Source organism: Rhynchophorus ferrugineus, unplaced genomic scaffold (genome assembly GCF_030347505.1).
Source record: "Rhynchophorus ferrugineus isolate W39M unplaced genomic scaffold, kcgeb_rfMv2 rfM8, whole genome shotgun sequence".
NCBI classification, from domain to species: Eukaryota; Metazoa; Arthropoda; class Insecta; order Coleoptera; family Curculionidae; genus Rhynchophorus; species Rhynchophorus ferrugineus.
The window spans coordinates 6,830,005-6,857,359 of NW_027472587.1; the positions used below are offsets into that span (position 1 = coordinate 6,830,005).

The 27,355-nt window shown below is 34.0% G+C and overlaps 1 protein-coding gene across 1 annotated transcript; it reads right to left on the reverse strand.

Annotated features, from left to right (window-relative positions):
- Window positions 1-4,230: 4,230 nt before the first annotated feature.
- LOC143201065 (adenylate cyclase type 10-like) lies at window positions 4,231-27,355 on the reverse strand. Its single transcript, XM_076411912.1, has 28 exons — window positions 27,272-27,355; window positions 26,951-27,220; window positions 26,146-26,421; window positions 25,858-26,072; window positions 25,748-25,805; window positions 25,473-25,637; window positions 25,191-25,419; window positions 24,537-24,733; window positions 21,635-21,869; window positions 20,402-20,657; window positions 20,056-20,298; window positions 17,640-17,908; window positions 14,825-15,077; window positions 14,490-14,760; window positions 12,100-12,243; window positions 11,628-11,839; window positions 10,270-10,415; window positions 10,112-10,215; window positions 9,884-10,048; window positions 9,718-9,830; window positions 9,212-9,356; window positions 8,977-9,158; window positions 8,667-8,923; window positions 8,080-8,282; window positions 7,182-7,344; window positions 6,862-7,113; window positions 6,665-6,806; window positions 4,231-4,402 (listed from the first exon to the last, which is right to left on the reverse strand). The coding sequence occupies exons 1-28, from the start codon at window positions 27,291-27,293 to the stop codon at window positions 4,259-4,261; spliced, it is 5,331 nt and encodes a 1,776-aa protein (XP_076268027.1). The 5' UTR covers window positions 27,294-27,355; the 3' UTR covers window positions 4,231-4,258.

The following is a 27,355-nucleotide window of genomic DNA, read 5'->3' on the forward strand; positions in this document are numbered from 1 at the left end:
GTGATATTATGATTTAATTTAAGAAATACATACTGATGTATTTATCCCGCATTCGTTTAGCTTGTTTTTTTTGCGCAAGTACTACAGAACAATACTAATAAAAAGATAATTTTTGTTTAATATTTTTAGATCAAATAGTTAAAAAGATAATCATTGAATCGGATTAAAAAAAAAACTATCTCATCTTGTCATTTTATATTGTTGTCATTTATTTTGTTATAAACATTGAACCACTTCTTGCAACACCATTTACGAAAACATCCAGAATATTGCTTCACTGTTACTGTGCTATTAAATTATTAACCGAACAAAACGGTAACCATACAATTTATAAATTGTATTGTGAGTTCTTTTACGGTTCAAATACATCCACTGGTGGTTGAAAATTACCTTGCGATGTATTCCCTAACCGAAGTGATAATATAAAGTTAAGCCTACAATCAATTTGCATACAGAACGACCCGAATGACATGCCATTAAGTCATAAACACTACCAACTATACAACAACTGTTAAGCTTCCATTGCATTGAACGAAACGAACGATTACACCACATAAAGGCTACCCCAGACGTTAATTCGTATAATAAAATCGCAAATTAGTCACTATTTTAATGTCGTGAACGGATACTATTCAAACTGTTTTAAATATTTATATTAGTTTTAAAGACTCCCTTTACCAACGAGGATTTATATGGACTGGACCTACAGTTTAACGTGGGTTCCGAATCACGGCCCTCGGCACTAAGCCTACCGACTGGCGTGTGACCAACTTAGAAATCATCCCAGAAGACATCCGGTCTTACCCAGCCTGGTTACTGGCGTGACTGGGATCATTTTCCTTGTCGGACACTTTTACACTCTACTTTTGACTACTTTTTGCTGAACTGTTTACACTCTTGCTTAGGACAATCACAAATATTAAACAATCACAAACATAAATTTACAACCATGCCCCAGCAGGATTCAAATCCGCGACTATCGCAACAGTAGCTGGACCGTCCTGTTGCCTTTACAACTGCGCTAAACGAGCCGGCTATATTATTTGTTGTTGTATTCTTAGACGTAGCACAAGTCTTTGATAAGGTATGACATGACGGCATTGTTCATAAGCTACAGAAAATGTTGCCAAAACAATACACCGAGGAAGTTTACTCTACAATAAAAGAAGCTAAAACGTATACCACAAGGAAGCGTATTGGGGCAAATTCTTTACTTACTCTACACATGTGATTTACCACAAATGTTAAATATCACTATAGCTGTATTTTCTGATGATAATGCGGTTCTTGTTGTCAGAGACAATAGCAAAAAAGTCACACGAAAATTACCAACAGTCTAGTGACAATATAAATAATTCGATACAAACCTGCGAAATAAAAATTAACCAAACCAATAACAATAAGTAATACTATCATTCCATTTAGCAGCAAATCTAAGTATCTCGGAATAAATTTTGATACAAAACTTCGCTCGAAGGAACAAGTAAAAAAGAAAAGAACCAGAGTTAAAATATTTCCATTAAAAAAGGAAATATTGAAACCTATACGGAAATCAATTATGGGGACGTTCCGGGAAAACTAATATAAACACAGTAGAAGTTGTCCAGAACAAAATCCTGAGAAGTATTGCAGGCGCACCAAGGTACTACAGGACTGATTACTTACATCGATAACTTCAGATAGTGTAGTGCAGTAAGGTGAATTTAATAAAAAAAGAGCAATGTAAATATTATTACACCAGAGACTAAGATAGTGCCGAAGGGTCCTCTAGATATATACCTAGATTTAAGTTGTTGTAAATACACACTGTAGGTTAGTCGGCAACTACTTGTAATAAAGTAATAAATAAATAATAAAAAAGTGGACAAGATTCATAAACTAGAAATTGGAAAATAGAGCTTCATAACTCGAAATCTCTTCATGACAATCTTGCGTTTAGGTGAAGAGGCGGAAAACTAATTACATTACTTGACGGATAGCCAATGCCCAGTGTTTTAGTTCACTTCAGTTTGCTTCACCTTCTTCAAGTCACCTTGATTAGTTCCAGTGTTCGCCACATGACTTTCAGCGCTTGGCGACGAATAGAACATCGTTCTAGGAGTCGCGGCCAATAAATTTGAGCGAATGTAGAAAAGATTGGCGGGATTATGAATCACACAATTAATGATTAATAATAATGCATATAATTATATAAAAACCTTATAAACAAAACACGAAAAGTTAAAATATTTATATTTTACTTACAAGAACCTTGTTATGAAATCTGAAATAATATTTAACTTTCATTTATATTTTACAAATTGAAGGAATTACATTTATTGATACTCTTCATAGTACAAAATTTGTCACATAATATGGAAAAAGTATATCCCAAATGGTGAGAGAAAATATGTTTAATAATAATCTCATAAAATAATTATCAACAAACATAAAATTATTAAGTTTGCCAAGAGTTACTGGAACATTATTTTTCGATATATTATTATTCGGAGCATATATGGAATTTGCGCAAATACAAGAAATAGCAGTTGAAAAAACACAATAATGTCATATTATTACGAATTTTATTTAATTCATAGAACAATGCAAACATTTTAAAATGTAACGAACACATCAACATGTAAAAATAACCACCCATTAATCCCACTATACTCAATAATCGAGACTTAGCTTCTTTCCAAAAAGACTACCATATTTTCGATCTAAAATATGAAGTAAAACTTATTATTATTAAATACTACTAACTACTAACTATAAAACTTATTAAATACAGTAATTTTAGAAAAAAGTCACTTACCTATATTATTTTTTAGATAGCAGATATATCACTGCGGTTTCAAGGTGTTATATCTTCATTTTTTCCAAGACATATATCAAATGTGCTTGTTAGCAAGTTTATTTTTTACTTTATCTTGTCAGCTTTTATTTTTTAATACTACTTAACCATTGTGTCTGAAATAAATTAAATAGTTAACAAATATTTCACCTTCAAAATAGTAATACACTTTCTAGAATATAATCATACAGCATGCAGTAAATACAAATTCATACCTGTTTGTATAATTCTTGTTTTTATCGTTGACGGATGAATTGCCTCATGACTCCATTTATACATTTTGTGCTAATAAAGGTAATACTCTTAATTTAAAGTTTTGGGACTGAATATATACTCTTCTAATTTTGGATTATTTTGTAATCATTACAGAATTGTAAATGTTTGAAATCTCTCCAAGAATCTATACATAGAATACTAAAGTCAAATAAATATAACAATTTTATGACATATTCTTATCATAATGTTCAAATGAATTCAGTTTCAATATATATTCGTATTTTCTTCCTTATAATAAATTTGTTATGTTACCGGCCATATTTACAATAATTTGATACACTTTTAAAAACGCTTAGACGGTACATTTTATTTTAGCAATAACCGTTGCTTTTTAGGAAAAGAATACTACACGTACCGTCGAAAAATGATTCACAAAACATTATATTTTGGCAGAAATTGTGAAAAGTTTGGTTATAAACAACCATCCGAACCAAACCATGAAAAACGTCAAATGATTTTTGGAGACCGAAAATTTCCGAGAGGAACCGAACGCGTCACGAATTCATTTCGATCGAAATCCATGCCGAATCTTCGTGCATGGTTTCGCGTAGGCCCCGAACCGTTCGCTTCGTTCATCTCTATAATCATCATAAAACGTTTGAGCACAAACTGTCGTTCAGAAGTAAAAATGCGATTAAGCTATTTTGCAGCATTAGATTGTTCTGTTATATCCTGCAAAATCCGTGAAAATGTACATATTAATATTGAAATACAATACCCTACGTAACGTATTCACCAGACATTGTTCCTTTCACGTATCATTGTGTCCGGATACATTGAAAACTAATTTATACACTGTATAACATTTAGTTAATTACAAACACATTCGTATTACATGAAATAGTTACAAACACGTACACAATAAGGTGCGTTAAACACCAAAAGACCCATTTTAGATGTCTATTAAGATTCTAAACTGATCCTACGTAGATATAGTTGTACGGTGTTACGTATCGATACGTATCGTCTAGGGACACCTTTATTCGTGTCTGTCTAAATGACACATCACATGCCGTGTCTCTTTAGAAAACCACAAACATCTATATATATTAGGTTTTGTTCCGTTTTACCGAGGGAATCGATAACGATTTGCTTGATTGGGAAAAAGGAGAAGGAAAGAAACGCTAAATGTATATTTAACTTAAATTACAGGTATACGGGTATTGGTAAGGAATAGTGGCCGAATTTTTCGGTGTATTCGTCGTTCTCGTTGTATTCGATGTGATTCTCGTCCTCGCAGTGGGTCCTCCAGAAGTTCTTGTCGGTTTTCGACAGCTTGTTACACCAGGCCTAGAAATGTGAGATATTTAAAGCCAATCTTTATATTTCAAGTTTCGTATGTTTTTACACGCAAGACTCGGAAAGTAGTTGATTTATTATCTTTCGAGACAATATTGATAACATCATTAGTGAACCTTCATATATAATAAGGTAAGGCGAAAGGTTCTCGGTCTGACAATGGAAGACTATTATTTTCAGTTAAAGAATAATTTTATTTTTGTACATAATCTCCCTTAACTCTAAGAGACTTGGTTCGGAAAGCTGTGCGATTCTTCATCTACCATCTGTCAAGTTCTTTATTGATTGAGAAGCACCATTGAAGATCACCATCGGTGTTTGTATGATTGCGTTTGAATTCCGTATACCAGCCAAAAATATAAATTTCCACGTTATAGAATCTCCATGATGCTTATCGAGCTACCGCTTGGTTTCAATAGCATACTCTCCACTAGAAAGCTTTATCTTTACTTGAATTTTTTTTTATCAATTTCTTCGAAAGAGAAACAAGTTGTTAATTAAAACCACTGTAAGCTGTAAATTAACAGTTGGAAAGAACATTTTGACACACATCGTTTGATATTCATATTGGCCTGTCAAGATAAATAAAAGTTTTTTTTTGCATCAGATAATTATATTGTAGTTATTTTCTAGTGTATCGTACTATTAAAGATTTTTTACGATTAAATTCACTATGTCAATAATTTTTTAAGGATGCATATAATATTAAAGAGATTTAGAGAAATTTTTAAGTTATTTGGGGGTTTTTAGATTTGTTGTCGTATTTAGTTGCACTAAGGGTTGAATCGAAAAATATTATAAAGCCAATAATTCTCAGAACTGGGCTTTGCATGTTTTCTCATGAAAATATTGGCAAAAATATAAAAAGAAGCAGAAACTGGCTATCAGGAACAATATGTTGATACAAAAACACTTTAATCCCACCAGAAAAGTGAGCGTATTGCTTTTTATACATTGTTTATTGGCAAAATATACACCATGGCAACTTACACGATTGTTGAATACACATTACGAAAGACCTGAAATCACACAGTCAGTGTGATCACCTCACAGTGTTATTATTGAAATGAGTATTTGCTATAGTCAATTCGAAACAATCATCCAAAACTTGTGTTTCTTGTTGAAAAATAATGCCACGTACAAGAATATTTAACACATCGGCGGAAATGTCCCTGGTGTACCACATAAATGGCGCTAATTTTATTGCATTCAGCTCTTTTTCAGTTAGTACTAACCTTCAACAGGAAGCTGTTCAAATTTCACGATATTCTAGTCATAAGTTTGTGAGTTATTGTGTTAAGAGTGACACTATTTTTGTTATTTTCAAAACAATTTTGTATTTTAATTTTATACTGCTTCCTGATGGAAAAAAATACCGTTCAAGCGAAGCAGTAGCTTAAAAAGTATTATAAGGACTCAGCTCCATTAGAAACAACAATAAAACGATGGTTTGCTGACTTCAAATGTGATGGTAAAGGCACTGGTGATGCAAGACGCAATAGACGTCCAAATGAGGTAACACACCAAAAAATCCACAAAATCGTTTTGAAAAGAAAGTGAATATTATATAGCGTCAATGGAGCGTTTGAAGGCTGAAATTCCAAAAAAACGACCGTATATGGCAAAGAAAAAATTTGGTTCCATCAAGACAACGCATCGTGTCACAAGTCAATCAAAAAAAAATGGCAAAACTACCTGAACTGAACTTCGAATTGATCTCACATCCACCGTATTCTCTAGATTTAGCTCTTAGCGATTCGCTTCGGCTGTTCGCAGACCTCAAAAGAATTCTCACCGGTAAGAAATTTCGCTCGAATGAAGAGGTTATCGCTGAAACCTTTGAAGAGGCCTTTGGTGATTTTGAGGCAAAAGATAAATCATTCTACGAAAGTAGTATTGAAATGTTGAAATGTTAGAGGCATGTTTTAAGCGCTGGAATGATTGTGTGGTTCTTGATGGAGATTACGTTGATAAATAAAGCCAATTTTTAACGAAAAAATGCGTCATGCCCGATATTTTTCAGTCCATGCGTTAAGTTTGTTAAATAAACAAGAATTTTCTTTTTCGCAACCTATAACTTGGTGAAATTAGCGTCAGCACTGGTTAGTTAATTAAGTTGATTTAACTTTGGTTGAAATATACTTAGTAAACAGTTGGATGTTAGGATTAGAGGCTTAATGCTAACAAGGATACTTGGCATATATGAGGACACCCAATGAAGTATTTCATTTTATATTAGATTATTCATGGTACCTGTTCATTATGAGTTATCCATGATGCTTCCATATCATTTCCGAACTTTTTTGCTATCTTCGTGGCCCTATTCATCATTTTCAACGTTTGCGGGTAGTTATTTGTTTTAACAATGTTGTAGTATGCTTTCAGATGATACAGCCTGAAATGTTGACGATCATAAGTATCAGTATACTTCACGATACCGCTAATAAAACCTGGGCATGATTATTTTAACCGACTTTGAGGCTTTGAACAGGACTTTGAACAAATCGGTGATTTTCTTCGTCAAGTACTCGACCATGACGATGCTCTTCTTGTCCATCTTCTTTACCATCGTTATGATGAGACCCTCGAGTAAGTAGACTGCGGTGATGAGATTCTCGGAGCTCTCTCCTTTTTTGATTTTAATTCGCATGACTTCCTCCTCCCAAATAAATGTGTTCTCCCAGTTCTCCGTTCTGACATTCCTGTGTGTTTATTTGAAAACGAAAGTCAAATAAGTATAGGAATCTTAGTTGGCGAGGTTTTTACTTGCCATAGCCACAGCGCAACTATAAGCCTTCTAGATGCATCTGGATCTCGAGTGCTGGGTTCACGTCCTTCAGATTGACTGAACGCTATGCAGAGGCGTATGGGCTCGATGATCAGACCAGTTTCTAGATGAAAATTGACGCACAAAGCGTAATACCAACATTTACCTATAAATTATTAAAGTCAGATCAATAATTCATTGCCTCTGTCAACTTTACCATCTTATATACATTACATTATATGGATAAGGAAAACTGATACTTCGTGCTTATCGAAAACAGTTTTCTAACAATTTTATGAGTGGTTTACTTAGTCTTACTTAAAATTGTGTCAATTGGACATTAGTAAAGAAAAACTACGCTATGTTTTACAATTGTTCTTCAATAATGGTAAAAATGTACGCCAGTACCCTGTAAATATGAATAGTGTTTATAGAGCTAGTATCAGCGAATCAAGCGCAGTTTTGGATTTCATCGATTCAGTTCCGATGTTGAAGATACACCACATAATGGGCGAAATAGTGAAGGATAAAATCATGGAAAGGGCCAAGTCTTAACATCACATAAACACTATTTTAATAGTTCAAACAGAATCTATTCATGTATTACTAATGATGATAATTAATGAAAATTAGATCACTTATTATGTGAAGTGACCCTGGTTGCTGAGAAGAAGCAAACGGTAGCCAAGCCAGAATTGACGGCCAAAAGGGTTTCAGTGTGTGTTTGGTGGAACTGGGCAGGAGGTCAAAGCTAGGTCACACACATATATATCGATTTTTCAGAAGTTTCAAGCATTTCGTTTTGTTGGTTGTTCTTGATTTACAAATAAAAGTAAATTAAACAAAAATCATATACTACAACTTAATCAACTAAATGAGATACAGGACTAATCAGATTTACCTGATATATCTACGTCACCACTTGCAACTAAATTAATATCTTGCATGATGTTGCCTGCTTCGATAATATGACGTCTCATCAGTATCAACATCACCAACATTGGCAGCAACATCAGTAGCTCCGAGACGAGATGGGTGGATGATCCGATTCTCCATAAGATGTACCCGATATGAATGGATTTTTCTATTTCACATCTAGATATTCTGTAATCATATTTATATGTTAAAGTTTTTTTATGAAATGTTCAACTCTTCAAGGTCTCATAAGTCGTTTGTTTACATGAATATTTGCAGTTGACGTTTTGCGTGTTTTTAGTTAAAATGGATAAACTCAGTGGATAGATCAACCCCTAAGGGAATACATTCGAAGATGACGTCCGAAATATTCGACTGTTTTGCCCCATTTATTTCTAAATTTGAAAAAAATGTAATACGAAAGAAGGAAGAAATACTGGTACTGGAGAAACGTTGGGCCAACTGCGTTGAAGTCAAGGAAGATTGTGTAGAAAAAAAAATTAACTGAAAATTGCGGTCTTTCGTTATCAGGCCGTCATTTTTTCACCTTACCTTCGTAATAAATCTAATTACCTTGCAAAAAATATGGAACAATACAAATTGCCGACTGCTTTTAGTTCTTCCCTTTCGACTGTACTTCTTTTTTTGTTGCATATCTCAAAAGCAAACACCTCCAAAGCTATATTTTGTCTCTGCTCTCCGAAATACGTGCACATGCGGATCATGTTCGAGTAGGCCATGCAAACTATGGAGAAGTCCGTATTCGACCACTTGGCCTGTTTCAAACTCCAAATAGCAGCCAGTTTGGCGTGTTTGTACTGTCCCTGTATCTTTAAACAACACGATTTTACCTCGATATTTTGCTGTACATGATGATGGTTACCAAATAATAGTCGCATAAATATCCGAGACATTCTGATACGTCGTTGTAATAGTTCGAGACGTCGTCGTCGGTACTCTTTGTTGTATAACGACTAGGGAATAGATAAAGGGCCATATTCTGTTGAAACTTCAAGTTCATCTTGTGGAGGTAACTGGAGAGTTTGTTCTCCGGAAAACTGAGACCTTAAAATGTCTGTCTTTACATCACCAATATGTTAACCACAATAAAGACATACCATAACATTCCAGAGCGTCCTGTAAATGCTTGTAACCCTCATTGTATTGTTCCAGCTTCATCCTGGCGAAACCCATTATGGTGTACAGCTTCCCCCTCTTCAGCGTTATCATCCAGTCTAGTTCTGTCGTTTCTTTCATCGGACCCTTTACCAAAAATTATATAAATAAAATATATTTATTGTTGTTATTAAATTAAAAAAATTAAATTTAAAAAAGCTACTCAATCTCAAGTAGTTAAACCTTGAAATGATAAAATGAGACATTCTGCCCCACCTGGTTATATTCCTCAGATATTGCTCCTTCGGATTACTGGATTATTAAAACGTTAAAAATTGTGTCGATCCTTGGATATCCTCTAAAGTAGATGAGTTTTATACAGCATGTTATCCGAAAGATATTTCCCTTAATATATATGTAATATTTTTGTATAATAAAGCATTAAAATTCAAAAAAATAGTGACAATTTCCAATTTATACTCCTAATAGTATTTTAATTACTTTATACCTCCAAGAGTGACAGTGCTTCATACAATATTTTCAACGCTTGAGGCACATTATCAGATTCAATGCAAACGTAGCAGAAATCAATCATGGCGCTCATCATTTTCTCGATTAGTCCTAAAATTAGGCTTGTTGCTTTAAAAGTTACGACTGCGTAGCTGATAATTTACCAGCTCCACTACAATGCTCGATCATCTGGACGTACATGGTGGTTAGGATCAAAGGACAGGTGCACTGGCTGTAATCAGTGTCGGAAAAAGTCCGGGTGATATTGAAATCGTTTTGATATTTCTTGATGGTTCTTAAACCAATGCCTAAATCGAAATCTGGAACATCTGGGGGAGGAAAACAAAGAAATAATTGACAGAATACCAAAATCAATACTTTTTAATTTTTACCTGTTTCTATTTCGTCTTCGATGGATCTACTGCTGGGATAAGCGATGCTATCTGGCATGATACTGGTTGTTGTTTGACCTGAATCTTTAGTTGATTTGGACATGCTTAAACATATACCAAATGTTATGTGTCAGCTATATGAGAAAATTAATGATTACTTTCTACTCTCGGCCGAGTAACCGCTATCTCTACTATACATGGAAAAACGTCCGTCTTTATCAATTGTGTAAATGCTTCCGGTGTCTGATGTGATGGAGCTGGTCCTTATCCTTCTTTTCTTTTTTTTCAGATTCGCTTTCAGTTCCTATCACAGATATGTTATCTAAGTAGATCTTAGTGATATGATCATCAAATAACAGGTCAATAGAAAAGTCCCCGGTTATATCCTCAAAAGATGCGTGGATAAATTTGAGAGCGGTCGGATCATTAGTTTGTAAATTATAGCATTTTGAGTGAACTTTTGTTATTGTGAAAAAATTGATAAAAAGGAATTTCGCGTGTTGATAAAATATTGCTTTTTGAAGGGAAAAAAATATAGTTGAAGCAAAAACTCGACTTGATGCCGGGTTTTCGGACACTACTTCAGGAAAATCAACCATTTAGGGTTGGTATGGTAAGTTCAGATGTGGTGAAATGAGCACCGAAGACGGTGAACGCAGTGAACGCCCAAAAGAGGTTGTTATCGACGAAAACATTTAAAAAATACACAAAATGATTTTAAATGACGGTAAATTGAAATGGAATGAAATAGCAGACACTCTAGAGATATCAAATGAACTGAAACTGTACATGATGAACCCTTTCCAAACTGTGGAAAAACCCAACAATCGGCTGGCAAGGTTATGGCGTCTATATTTTTGGATGCACATGGAATAATTTTCATTGACTACCTTGAAAAAGGAAGGACCATTAACAGCGACTATTATACAGCGTTATTGAACCGTTTGAAGGATTATATCGCCGCATTTAAAGAAAAAGAAAGTGCTGCTTCACCAAGACATTGCACTGTGTTAAAAATCCATGAATTAGGCTTCGAATTACTTTCTCATCCACCATATTCCCCAGATTTGCCCCCAGCGACTATTTCCTGTTCTCAGATCTCATAAGAAAGCTCGCTGGGAAGAAATGTTCATCAAATGAAGAGGCAATTGCCGAAACTGAGGCCTATTTTGAAGCAAAAGTTAAATCGTACTACAAAAATGGTTTCGAAAATTTGGTGGGTCGCTATATTCAGTGTATCACCCTTGAAAGGAATTATGTTGAATAAAAAAAACTAATTTTGCCAAAAAATGTGTTTTGCTATGGTAGGCCGGTGACTTTTCAATTGACCTCTTATACCTAGTTTAAATTGTTGCAAAGATAAATTGTAGGTTATTCGGCAACGGCTAGTTACAAAGTAATAAATAAATTGAAGAAAAAATGAAAATCAAAAGGCAACTAAAAAATTCAGATGTTAAAATAAATTCAATTTCGATTTATTCAGTTCGGATTTATTTATTATAAAAAAATGTCTTACGTAATCTAATTTATTTCCCATGTAGCGGGTGAAGTACCCATTACCACAGGCTCGACATTTCCTCGTTTCTTTTTCCAAATATCGTATCGCTCTGGCGTGAAATTCCCGTTTCTGATTGTCAGTCAGAAGATTATAAGTCGTTTCTCGGAAGGAAGTCGATAGGAACCTCATGTATCCGCAGGATGCGTATTTGGGTAGGTCTTGGCAGTTTTCTAGAAACAATACAACGGGTAACCCTTTCCCACATAGACCACCGCATTATATATTCGGTATTTTATAATGTACAAGGCATATTTCACGCCCAGCACAGCTGTTCTCGTCTCACTCTCACATATTTAATGACAATAACGCTCTATAATGGTCAAACGTAACTCCTTTGATGTTTACGAATCGTCTCTTTGACGCCTAATTAGTATTCAGGCGTCAACAAATCATAATAGGCGTTTTTTCCACCGATTATCTTGATACTTACCGTCAATAATTAATCCTCTACACTGACAGGTTACCTCAGTCTCTTCGTTCGGATTTTTCAATCGTTCCTTGAAGATGAGACCGCCTTCGACAAAGTTTCCACGTGCACAGCTCAGCACATGAATCTCGAATAATTTTTTAACGGCTAGAAAAAAAAATATATAAAAATAAACATATAAAAATATATGTAAATAAATAAATCCAGATTGCCAGCTTATAATAATAATTTTCATACTTACAATTTCTGAATATAAAAGATTTTATGATATGGTAAATATAAACTGAAAATAAAAAAAACGAAAACGAATAATCCAGTATGTAAACCACTAAATATAAAATTATATAATAGTAAATTAGTTTTAGAGCATACTTGCTTAAGAAGAGAATATTATTATTAACTGATTAAAATATTTTAACCCAAGTATGTCAAGGTATTTATTTTACAATATTTAGTAATTTTTATAATATATTAACGAATTACGATTGTAAATTGTTATATCATAATTATTTGTTATAAGTGTTAACCTTTGGCTGTTATTTGTATATATTTAAATTTGTGTCGGTTTAAATTGTTGACTATCCCAATTTAAACTATTGGTTGCCAACATAAACCGCCCTAAATATAAACTCTTCTAAAATTAATATTTTATTTTTGTTTTAGATTTAGTTACATTATTGTTAGTTGTTCATCTTATATTTTGTTTCTTTTGAAGGCTTGCCGATCTCAACAACCGAAGTGTGTATATATATTTTTAATAAAATATAAAATGGAATAGAATATAAAATATATGAATAAAATAATTATATAAAAAATATTAATTATTAGGTAGGTAGGTGATCGGTCAAATAATAATCTGAAAGTGTCTGGTGAATACGGTGCTGCTATTTGTTGCCATATTAACCAAAAATTGGACTGCGTTACGTCATCACGTTATTGCTGCTCATTCCAGTTTATATACAAAATTTCGTTTTCATAAAAAGGTCACATTATTCCGTAATCGTCTAAAGCACTTACGGATTTCTGGCTATTCTTTAATCTAGAATATGGTAGGTAACATTGTGGTAATTGAAATTGTAATAACTGAATCAATAAAAGATTTAATGGGCGATCTAGAAATTGAATCATATATTGAAAAGCCGGCTTGGTTGGCGCAGTGGTAAAGGCGATAGGACGGTCCACCTACTTTTGTAATAATTGCGGATTCGAATACTGCTGTTTAATATTTCTGATTGTCCTAGACAAGACTTCAAAATTCGACAAGGAAAATGATTCCAGTTACTCCGGTAACTAGGATGAGGAAGATCGGATGTCTTCTGGGATGATTTATAAGTTGGTTACTGTCCAGTCGGTAGAGGCCTATATTTAATGATCTGACATAGATTCCAAAGCCAGACTAACGACTTTCCTATCGATACTTTACTAATGTCAAATTCTAGGGTGTACAAATTCATTTGTTTTATTCTTTGTTTTATTCTTAGGCAATCCAAGAATCGACCCAACATTTGGCTTTTTCGTAGTCTTAAGTGGTAGTAGAATAATGCAATGTTTGTGTAAAATCACTTTATCGCATTTTTGGTTCTATAACGATAGTTTGCACTGAATGCTTGACTTAGAAGTATTGATTTCAATTTCTGGCGATCTCCCATGCCAATTTGGGTCGGTCATTTCTCATTAACTTTCGGCATTCCTTGTTAAATTTGCCATTTTCAAGATTTTGAACTATTACGGAAAACTCAAGTTGGTATTATCATATGTTTCTAAAATAATCGATGTACAACTATGTATGTATGCAACACTGCTTCTGTATAAGTAATGCATATGTATCGCTCAGTTTACATGCCAAGTATTGTAGAATATATTACAATACATTATACGCTTTGTTATTATGACTAGAATATTGTTGCGAAGCAGTGTCATATTCTAAGATGAGAATGCATCAATATACATAGCCAAAAAAGCTCATCAGAACATCATCAAACATCTTCCCTTGCCGGTACAATCACCAGTTCTCATTATAATTGCACCGTTATAGCCAGTTTTAGAGCAGAGTGTGAATAGTACATTTCCATTTCTAACATTATTAAAGAATTTGGCGAATGTCTTGATAGAAGAATGAGAAAACATTCCGATGGAAACTATTCCTACGCACTATTCCCCGAATAATTTCAGCGATTTTATGAGCATATGGTAGTTCAACACCTTATTGATATTGATGCTGATACAAATTCGTTAATGCTTGAAGGTTATTTTAAGATTTTTTAATTATTTAACTGATGGCGTCATCTATTATTTAACCGAAGAAACTAATTTGTACACCTAACTATAAACACAGACTGAATATTATTGTGGTGTTAGCTACTATTACAGTTGAAATATATACATGTGCAAACCTAATGCTGTCAATCTGACTGCTGACGAAGACATGATATACATCAACATATCTCTGGGGAAAATATTGCCCAATATCGCACTGCACTTTATCAACAATTGCTCGTAAGATGTTAAGGCATCGAAGGTCTTCAGAATGATAACGTCCATCGCTAGTTCTGGCTCCACCTCGTCAACGTTGAAGGCAGGATTCAAAACGCACACTCTGATCGCCGCATACAAATCGAACTTATCTTTCAGTGACTTGGCCACCGTCAGATCCGGAAAGCTTTCCTGAAACAAGCACGATTCTCATTAGAGTCAGATAGCATTTGAGAGATATAAATGGTTTCGGTACCCGACAGCTATCGATGTACATTTTCCATCTGTTCTCTATTTTATCCACGCCCCCCTCTTCCATAATTTCGATCCAAAGGTCCCTCTCGCCTTCGGATAGCCGCATCATCATGTACAAAGGCGGCAATATTAAGCCATTATCGTATGCTAATTTTCGGGTTATGGTTTTGATGTACAAGCCATTGGATTGAAGTAAGGTTATCAAGAAACTCTCGATCCATCCTGGGTTACCGTTACTTCTTTCCTGTATAACTCTGACAGTTATTGGCATTAGATTATAACCATATCGAAATGTATATTCTTTGTAAAATATATCCGGAATTGTTAAACAGTTATTTTTAACAAAGTTACAAAGTTTTTTTAAGTGATATTTACATTACCTAAACATAATTTACCCAACATAATTAGAAATGAAGTAACAGAATCAAGATGGCGGTGTCAACATTCCACTATTTGAAGTAAAACAGGATACATAAATAGAAAAACTTACACAAAGTAAAGTCAGCGCTTCAGATCAGAGTATAATATTATCCGAAACATAATTAATTGATTCAGTTTAATTTTGCAATTTCAATTAAAGGCGCAGATACAAATATATATGCTGTTGGAGTGTCATTATGAGTATCAAAGGACTATTTTCATCATCATAAATAAATTTGCTTCATCCACTATGAAAAAACTATCAAGAACCCTATGAACCAAGTTTCAAAAGCGTTTGATTTTTTATTATAGCAATCTAGCAAATTAATACTAATAAGCTATTTGTTTTTATCCTAAATTTCTCCAGTTTTAAAATTTCAAAGTACTTATTCTACGATAGGCACATTGGGCTTAACATAACAGGTAAATTGAAAAGTCCCCGGGTTGACACATGGACGCAGACACATTGAAACAGAACACAGAAAAAATATAATTGACAGCGGTCGGATCATTAGTTTGTGAATTATAGCAAAAACTTTTGTTATTGTGAAAAAAATGGAAACATGGAAAAAAATATAATTGAAGCAAAAACTTGGAAACATGGAAAGCCTGATGCCGACTTTCCGAACACTGTCCCGGGAAAATCAACCATCAAGGATTGGTATGCTAAGTTTAGACGTGGTGAAATGAGCACCGAAGACGGTGAACGCACTGGACGCCCAAAAGAGGTTGTTATCGACGAGAATATTTAAAAAGTCCACAAAATGATTTTAAATGACCGTAAATTGAAATTGAATGAAACAGTAGACACTTAATTCCCGAATATTTGACCAAAAACAACGACGAGTTGATGATTCGGAGCAGTGTTTAAAGATGACGAAGCGTAATAAACCCAAGTTTATGCGTCGATATGTGACAATGGATGAAACATGGCTCCATCATTTCACTCCGAAGTCCAATCGATAGTCATCCGAATGTACGGCATACGATGAACCCGCTCCAAAGCGTGGGAAAACGCAACGTCAGCTGCGTTATGGCATCTGTATTTTGGAATGCGCCTGGAATAATTTTCATTGACTACCTTGAAAAAGGAAGGACTATCAACAGCGACTATTACATAGCGTTATTGGACCATTTGAAGGACGAAATCGCCAATAAGCGGCCGCATATGAAGAAAAAATGTGTTACTTCATCAAGACAATGCATCGTTTCACAACTCAGTGAAAACAATGAGAAAGATCCATGAATTCGGCTTCGAATTGCTTCCTCATCCACCGTGTTCTCCGGATCTGGCCCCCAGCGACTATTTCCTGTTCTCAGATCTCAAAAGAATGATCGCTGGGAAGAAATTGAAGAGCTGATCGCCAAAACGTATGACTATTTTGAAGCAAAGGACAAATCATATTGCAAAAATTGTATCGAAAAGTTGGAGGGTCGCTATAATCAATACCACTCGTGAAGTCAATTATGTTGAATAATTTTCTGACTAAGCCATCATTATCTAGGATCTGGAGTTCCTCAATATTAATGTGTTACTGGAGCCTCCGTTCATGTCTTTGGAAAAGGTCTTTGATAACGTTATGGACAGTTTGTATCCTCACGTCGCAGTCCCTTATTTTGGAATATTTGCTTGATATTTTGCTTTGGTTAGTACAACTCGACAGTTGCACACTATAACCACACTGGTTTCAAGACTTGTTGGTAATGCAAATAACTTATTATATACTGACAGGGTTCAATACGAATCAATAATCCAATAACCAGTACATTTTGATAACTAGTTCAGTTTTAATTCTTAATATTCCATCGAAGTTTAACATCAAGGGCCATGCCAAGATATTTGGCTGTATTTTCATAAGGGACTACTTAGTAATTTATGTATACTGGCTTAGGCTTGACTCTTTTGTTTGATGCACAATTTTTCGGTTCATCATTGGATTTTGGTTATCTACAATGGTCTCATGAATTGGTCTCACATTGGTCCCAATACACTTCCCTGCAGCACATCTGCTTGTATATTTAGTAAATATAGTTGGTAAAACAGAAACTATTTTTAGATGATAATGCTGATAAAGATTAAGTTAAGATAATTAAGGTGGCTTGACAACAATAAAAAGTGTAAATTTATTAAAAAATATATATCTCTTAAGCCAATTTATTCAGTCCAATTGTTGTAGTTTGTAAAAATTTAAACGACTTGCTTTTTGGCTTATTTATAAATTTTGCATGATAACTCAATAAAGTGGTTCTTACAAAATATTTTTAAAAATAAATTCCGGCTAATTTTCACAAAATATATTTTTAATACATAGAAAATGCTTGTTATTCAATCCTTAGTTGAATATTAGAACTATTGAATTAGTGAAAATCAGGAATAATAATATAATTGGTCTTACTTCTCTAAATCCGCTGGTATAGCTTCAACGTCCAACATCTGACAAGCCAATCCGCAGTGGTACCATTTATCGATAGGCTTCATCTGTATGATTTTGATTTTTGACATTTTTAGCACTTCCATTGCTACCGGACTGATCATGCTTCTCAGTCCCATGGTGGAAATAATGAAAACCAAATTAAGTTTGGTCAGGATGCTGATCAAAATCCAGGATTCGTCATCGATGTATTCGGAATTATCAATAGCTATCACCCAAAATACATGGAAAGCCTATGGATGTAAGGTAAAATAGAACAATGAGAATCATTTTTTTATAAACCATTGTTTCAACATCGAAAATTTGTCAAAAGTCTCTTATACTCTGTTCACGTCTTGACATATTAAACGCTCTTAGGTGGTATGCAATTACTAAATAGTATTTGTATCTATTATAAAAGTCGTAGAACACATAATTTAAGAAAAAATGCGAAGCCTAGATGCATAATATTTGGTTTCTTCATTATTTATTAAAATATTATTATAATGAAAAAACTTCAATTGTTATATAAATTGATATATTATATGTAATGATGCTATTCTTATATAAAATATATTAATTTAATAAAGTAGCAAAGTAAAATATTATATTAAGTGTATTTTAGTTTAATTCTTATATCTTATTATAGTTAAAGTAGAAATGAAACTAAGAAAATATGCTATAATTATATCTTATACTAGTTACAAACTGAGAGCTTTGCAACATTGATATCCTGCATCCACCAGATAGACCACAACCATTTTTGAAGTTACAAAATATTGTATTTAACAACTTATTTGGTGTTGGTGCTAATATTGTTTCTGTTTCAATTTTTTATGTTGAGATATTTTATGCTCTAAAAATCCAATAATAAATGGTCGTATCACACAACATATAGAAAGCGAATATTTGTAGAATACTGATTTTGTAATCTTGATCTCTAATATCTTAAGACACGCGCACAAGATTATATGACACTATTAACACAAAAAAACTGTTTTACAAAATATCTGCTTGTTACCTATAATTTCTGATGTCTGAAGAGACCTTATATGGACTGATACTTTGTTTCATATTGAAACCGCAAAGTGACAATAATTGCCCTTGAGTTAAATATGTTTTTTAACTGTAATTATTTCCAAAGTTATTTGCCAAACTGATTAAAAGATAAGTAAGTTAAAATTTTATTTCCAAATAATTGGTTTTATTTGAATTTTTACTTATGTGACTGTTATTACCCTCTTTTATCTTATATACAATAAATTTCAAAAGAAAGTTTATATTTATTTGTTTGGTTTAAAAATCGAAAATATTATTCAGCAATCCACACCAAAACAAGATGTTGCTAAAAGTTGAGAAGGTGTTGCTTAAGTTTACCAAGTCTAGTCTCTGAGTGGCATTCTGGGGCTTTCTTGTATGTGTATTTTTTCTTTTTCGGTGTATGTTTTCTGTATATTTTACACGATTCTTTATTTTAATTTATATAGTTTCTTCAACTTTTCTACCCATTTTCGAACAAGAGAAATACTTAGCGCATCATTTAAGTGGCGATTACAATTTTTGCAAACAGAAAGTAATTGAATTCCTTAAGTTTAGGCTTCCAATGTAGCCGTTTAAAATTATTGTGCTCACAAATTAAGCTAAATAATTATATACTTACTTTTAAGACGTTCCACAAGGTAGCGTCTTCTTTCCTATATCTGCACTACACCGCTGACATTCCAACAACAAAAGAAATGCTACGTGGAACCTTTGCTGACGACACACATATTATGGCAAACGACATATCTCTGCCTAGGGCAGTAGACAAAGTGCAAGTGGTAAAATCAACAAAATCTACAAATGGACGAAATATTGGAAAATTCAACTTAATAGCTCCAAATCTGTCCACGTTAATTTTCCATTGCGACGAAATAAATGGATGCAATGGATGCCCGATTGCTCAAGCAGAATCAGCTAAATACCTCAGAATCCATCTTGACAGTAGATTAAATTGGAAACATCATATTAGACAAAAAGCAAAACACATTAAAACCAAAATAAAACAGCTATACTAGTTAGTCAGAAGATACTCTCAACTTGATCTAAAATCAAAGAGGTTGATTTATAAGACAATAATAAAGCCAATTTGGACATATGGGGTGCAAATATGGGATGCAAATATGGGGTTGCACTAAAAATTCAAATCTACTAGTCATCCAAAGCTGTTAAAACAAGGATTGATTACCAATATCTATCGCTACGTAATCAACGAAGAATTGTACGATGACCTGGAAATCAAATGGATTTCCGAAGTTATCCAAGATTTCGCCTTGAAACACGAAAGAAGATTACTAAATCATACTAAGGTGGAAGCAATACAACTAATCATTAGTACAATCAGTGCAATAAAGCAACTTACTGCTAAGCAAAACCCTTTAAAGACTTTCTTCAGCTGCTTGTACTTGTACTTTTTGTCCATGGAGGCGTAATCGAATGGTGTTTTAAAATTGATATTAAAAATATCGTTCAATACGAAGCCCTGGTTGGTCATGTCCACTTTACGCAGTCTCTTCAAGATTTTTTCTTCGCGTCTCGACATTGACGATTTTTCGGTTAGTCCCAGGATACTGTTAAATAGTAGTTGTATGGATGTGTAAGGTTTCTGTAAAGGATAGGTTAAAAGTTAAATATGTTAGCACAATATAAATGTTGACAACAAAACGTATGTAACACAACCCGTCTCCAAACTGAACTGTAAACGTTACCTCAGAATCAACTTTTGTTAAAGTGAATCTACTAATAGGAGTCTTTGGATCGGTTGTATATATGATTTCCTCTAGCAGCCTCGTTTTCCCTTGTCTAGACTCGCCCTGTATGACCAACATTCCGAAAAATTCGTCCATTGAATTCTGCTTCGCTGCGCATTCTTTCGCGATATTGTACAGATGAAGGTACAGGTCGATCTCTTGTTCTCTACCCAGCAGAGGGTGTATTGATACACTTAACGCAACATCACGGGTACTATAACATGGAGCAAAATGACAAACGTTTAATATACTACAGGACAAAGTACACCTGACATATACATAATAGTCATAATTATTAAAATTATTACAAATAATTATTTGTTATTAAAGAATTGAGACACATTTTTAAATAGTCTTGTAGAGTATCTGAATAGTTTCCAACAGAATGTTGCTCCATTCTTGTACCAAAACATGAAAACATTCGTCAATTGCTTCAATGATGTTGGAGATAAAAACTACTTCTCACTTTCTTCCGTCGAACTCCCTATAAGGGTTCAATTATGTTGAGGTTTGGTGATTATGCTAGCCAAGGATGATATTTTAATGCCCCTCAAACCAAGACTGAAACTTCTATGCCAGTCATTGTAAGATCTTCATCATTAAGAATGTCGAGATATTCGAGCATTCGAAGTAATCCGGCCAATGATGTAAAGGAAAGGATCAGCTGATTACCACGATATAACCGCCCAAATCGAAAGGGAACCTCGCTATTGCTTGATTGCAGGAAGTAGACAGTCTCGATCGTAGCATTTGTATGAGACAATGTAAACGATTCATGGGATCATATCAAATTCAAGCGTCCAGGTTTTATAATCGTTATATCAATCGCAATCGCAGCCCATCCATGAATGTTAACTTTGTGGAGTTTCCGCCATACCGTTTTTGTCAAAATAGTATTGCTCAAGTGAGCGTTGAGTCCTGCTATCGTTTTTGAGGTAGTTTTCTGTTGCCTGGCCACAATACTTTTGAATTTTCGTCGGTATCTATCCGTTAACTTTGAGTTTCCTTCACTACTCCTCTTTGGCGGTGATGTTTTACCAGGTGTTGTGTATGCTGCGAATAACGTGGATATAAAACGTATAAATCACTGAAAATTACATGACTTAGCATGATATATATGGCATAAGATAAATAAGGCGCTATATTTATATGAAAGTAATGTTGCCAAAATAACACAAAATGTACTATTACCTTTCGACTTCCTTGAATTCATATATTGGACCGGGATTAACTATGCCTTTTAGCGGTTTGTATTCTTGAAGAATGAAGTTTTTAGCTTCGAGTTTACTGTGTAGAAACGTTTCTCGGTCGCATGTGACTTTGTTGGGGTAGGCAACCATTAGACGAGCGGCCTTATTAACGATTAGACTTATAACGGTATACTCTCGTCGTAATGAATGACCAAAAGCGCCACAATATGTTTTTCCTGTTGATAAATTATATAAATTACTGAAAGTTCTGTATGTCATTTCGAGATAGTGTTATGAGATACTCGATAAAGATACGACATTGTACTGATATAACAGGCCAATTGAAAAGTCCCCGGCCTATTATAGTAAAACACATTTTTTTGGCAAAATTATTTTCATAATTCCCTTCAAGGGTGATCATAGCGACCCTCCAACTTTTCGATATCATTTTTATAGTACGATTTCTTTTATTTTTTATAGTCCTTTGCTTTAAAATAGACGCCAGTTTCGGCGATCACCTCTTCATTCGACGAAAATTTCTTCCCAGTGAGCATTGTTGTCGCTGGGGGCCAGATCTGAAGAATACGGTGGACGAGGAAGCAATTAGAAGCTCAATTCATGGATTTTTGCCATTGTTTTCAATTACTTGTGACACGGTGCATTGTCTTGGTGAAGCAGCACTTTCTTTTTCTTCAAATGCGGTCGTTTTCCGGCGATTTCGTCCTTCAAACGGTCCAATAATGCTATTAAATAATTGCTGTTGATGGTCCTTCCTTTTTCAAGGTAGTCAATGAAAGTTATTCGAAATATGAAATAATTAGAACAACGAATCAAGTGACACAAATTGCAATAATTTGGACCCGTTTGTTGAATGAAAGAGTATATTAAAAGAGCATCGGATTCTTTGTCTTCTGTGCATGTGTTTACGTTAGTTTTATCTAGTTGGGTTGGTGATGTGACAAAACAAACAAAATAAACAAAATTTTAAATTTGTAGGTCTTTAGATTAGTCCACTGTGCACGGGCCACCTAGCTTACATTTTCATGTAATTGTAGTGTTTTAGTCAATTATATGTGTTATGGGAAATAATAAATTTAAAAGGCCCATTGGCTATCTAACTTGAACATTGTCGTTATCATGTCTATATAGTTAGGACAATATTTCGTAGAGCTGATAACATGAAAAACTTTTTGTATTGAAGGCGTGACCAGCGGCTCATAAAATTATATGGATTACCAAATAAGGGCACCAACAGTATTGTATTGGTTGAGAATGGGACATGATCTTGGCTATGAATCGATGATGGTGAATGAATGGCGGTGAAATAATTTTGAATATTTTATGATAGGTACATAGCATAATTTGTGTTGTACCTTATAGGATTTGGACCCGTATTTGCAGCTGTGCTCATGTCAAAGTCATCAACATAATTCAGAAAATAGCAATCGAAAAAGTTTACATCTGAGAAATTGTAAGTATCTGTGAAACAAATAGCATGAAAATCATAATGAAGAACTATATTATTGTTATAACGAACAAAAGAAATGGATGTCACACAGTAGAATTCCTTTTGTTTCTTTAACAAATGCTATTTTGCGACTATAAAACAGTACGATGTTTATATAAAGATGGACGGGTACACACACAAGATATATGTATTAAATAATAAATAAAATGAAATTAATAACACAAACAGGGGGGACTAAAATATAGATACAAATTCATGTGAACAAATACAACCATGACAAATTAGCCACTCCATCCAGACCGCGCACACTAGCATTCACAATGAATTGATAGATATATAATCAATTTCCCGCAAAAATCTAAGTAGCCTGTCTGTAGGTTGTCCTGTTAAGGGCATTCTTAAATTTGTACAGGCCACAGCTCTAAGCTGAGGGAACACAGTATAATTAACGAGTATTTCATAAACTATTGAAAAGTTGAAAAGTTATTAGTTTTTTTGATAATATTATAAATGACGTGTTGTCTTTCGATATGAAAATATGGAGAAAATAGTACATATGCAAAGTTACATATAGTACATCTAAATAATAAATCTTATAAATGATGTTGCCAAAAGAGTGTATGGTAGGACCTCAATTTTGAAAGAAATTCAAAGATAATAGGCATGATTTTCGTATATAGAACAATGTCAACCCACATTAAGTTCACCAACTGGCAATGCATCCATAAAAAGATACCCTTTAGTTGTTACTATAAACTGGCGGCGCTGTTGACCTGTACTGAGGAGTTATTTTTGACTAAAATTGAACAATGTGGATGTGGTTTCATCAGGACTTTGTGCTACACAAGCTACAAATGCCACGGTGGATATAGTTTTCTTGTTGGATTTTATGAACTCGCAGATCTACACCACCACTCCACAGCGGACTGGTTCTATTAAAGAAAACGTAACCTAGGCCGTGGCTTAAAATCAGCCGGATCTATGGGGCATAGATATTCAAAATTTGGATTTGGACATTTGATTTTTTTTATTATTTAATTATTACATTATTACTAGTCGTTTCCTACAACGAGACTAACTACTACTAGACTAACCCACAATATGTCCTTTTGATAACTTATATCTAGGTATATAACTAGAAGGACCCATCGGCCCTATCTCAATCTTTGGTGAAATAATGTTTATACATGCCACTGCTGTATTTTTTATTATATGCAGCTAACTACAGAACACTACATAAGATCAGATGGTTTTATTCTTCTCAGTCTGTCTTGCTCATTTGAATGATAATGATAATTCGATTCATACATACATCATTACGGGTGCATTTATTGTACTAGAAGAGAATGAAAGAATAACACAAGCCCAAGAAATAGAGTGAGTAGCATCGGCGAATTTAGAAAAGAGAAATAGTAATAAATATGTGATACTTTACCCGTTGTTACAGCTGCACCAACGCTTTTGATATTCTCAGTACTCGTTAAATTATCATAGCATTCCTTAGCGCATTTCAACGCTATCTGACACTCCATTTCATGCTTCAATCCACGTAATCCAAATATGACCAGCACTAACAGATCCTTATCGAACATGTTCACCTTGTTTAAACAGCCGTAATTATTTTTAACAATGCTGAAATGTTTGAGGATTAAATGAGTTACTTTTTGTCTTATATAAACAAAAACAAGATAACATTAGAAATGTGAACAGATAGTTGATGATAAGAAAGATTAACGGTGATTGTAACAATTTAACTAGGTAAAAGTTAATGGGGATGATATATGTGCAACTAAGGAGGGTGAAATAGTTTGTAGAATGTGCTGTAGTAAATTACAATGGTTTTCGTGGTAAAAAATCCAAAAAATAGACGCCTAATATAACATATCTAAACTATTTAGCGCTCTTGATTATATATATTATAGGTTTTTGCACGTATTTTGAATAGTATTGGTGAAAATGCGAAGTGTATATGTGAACAACTATTACAGAACCTAACTTAACATTAAATTAGATACTTTTCACATTTTTCTCCTACATATATAATATAAATCATGATGTTTTTTTATTCGTTATATATCATGTATCTTACTTGCTCACTGTTATGTAAACCTTATCAACAGTATCCAGCATTTTCAGAGGCCTGAAACTGGCATCGTGGCTCATTTTACAATTGATGAACAAAATTGTGACTTGTCTAATTTCTGTGAGATATTCAATGGGTTCATCGGCCATTATACCCTTCTCGACGGGTTCCAAAATAAACCGTTTCAGGGCGTCTATCATCTTCAAACGTATACACATATTCACAGATGGTCTCACTGAAATATTATCCTAATATCTATCAATGCATCATTTTATTTTAGTATCCTACATGCGTATTGATCGTTGGTGTTGACAACTTGATTCACTTCCGACGCATCTGATATTCGTTTGTCGTTTAGACCCATTTCAGATTGTTCATCCAAGTCCTCCTCATCTCCCAGATTTGTGTCACTTACTTGATTGTCGGTGGCAGTAATTATACTATATTTCTCTTCTGCAAATAAAATATAGAAACATCTTGGGATAAATGATCTTAGCGTATATTTTGTCACAAAAAATTCAAAGTGATAGATACGTGAATTAAAAGAAAACAACAATAATTACCTTTAGAATATGCCGTGGTTCGTTGAATATTTCTCCAATTAGGACCGACGCCAAATATCTGAATCAATGTTATCAACTAATTGGTGTTCTAAACATGTTAAATCAGATACCTTGGCATTAATGCCATCTTTCAATTCCTCTGCCAAGTACTCATTGGGACTGACATGCTGCCAAGCGGTTTTAGTGATGATGATATCACCGGCAAAGCTTTGGCTTTCTGCTGCTTTCAAATCCCAAATCGGCGTTCCCAAAAGGGCGTAGTGTGAATTGGTTTCAGTTCCCAATAGCGAGAATACCAGAGGACCAGCTGATATAGCTAGTTTTACTAAAAATTCTCCGTATTATTTCCAATAATATTCAAAAATAAAAACTAGAACCTATCTATTACGTTATATTACCTCTAATAACAACATCCTGGTCAGCTTGATATCGCCCATACGTTTTCTGAATAACCAAAGAGCAGTCGATGGCCTCATGTACGGCATCCTTCATGGACAAGTTTTCGGTTACTTTCCACAGTGCAATGAAAGCATCGCCAGAAAATTTGAAAACATCTCCATCATGCGAAAGAATCTCTTGCACCATAGCACCTATGTAGCTGTTCAACACTTGGGTGAGCTTAGATGGTCCACCTTTACCAGTTTTGTTATACTTCTCGCATAAGTCAGTAAAGCCTACAGTCAAATCGTTGAATTGAAGTCGCATGTATCTAGTAATACATATTCAATGAAACCATAGTATAAAGTTTTTGAAGGGTAACACTCCACTGAATATTCTAGACTTTAGATAGCGTCATGTATTTACTCAGTCAAAAGTTATAATGCCTTGAAAAGCTTGCTTGTTTACTTCTTAAGAGAAAAGGAAAAAATGAAGGCAGGATTATTGAAATATATGTGGTGATTATGGCTATGAGTACTTGTAAAACATGAAATAACATTACTAAACCACAGCAACGTGGAGGCAATACTGCAACCGGAAAATCTAATTTTGGGAAATACATACTGATGCATTATATAGTATATAGTTTTTACTGTAGTATTATGTAGTATATATATAAATTGTCCTTAGCAGGTCAAATGTAAGATGTTATAAAAAATCAACATATTTAAATATACTCATTTGTTCTAAAATATTCAGAGAATATTATGCAGTGGTGAGGAAGACGGAACAGATGAACGGAATCATAAAACATTATTTAGTAACCTGACACATCTCCGAACAAGAGGCACCCTTCAAAGTATCTTCTGGAATAGTCGTTGATGTGGTAAATAACTTCATCCGGAACCAGAGAAGCGAATATCCGTGTGTGTTCTTCTCTCGCCCATTCTGTCGTCAAACTATTGTCAGATTGATTATCCGAAACTCGTTTTCTTTGTAAAGGGATCGCTCTTCTTTGTTTCCAGTCATCGCCACCGTCATCTTTAAAGATGCTGGTGCTCATAGCCCAAAAATAGTCGTTAGACTCATGTGAATCTTAATAAGAACTAATTTATTATAAAAAATAGGAATATGTGTATAACTTACCTTTACTCGCCATTATTTCCATTTTTAATTATTGTAATATTTGATTTCTTTATAAAATAGTAATATTATATATATAAACGCAAA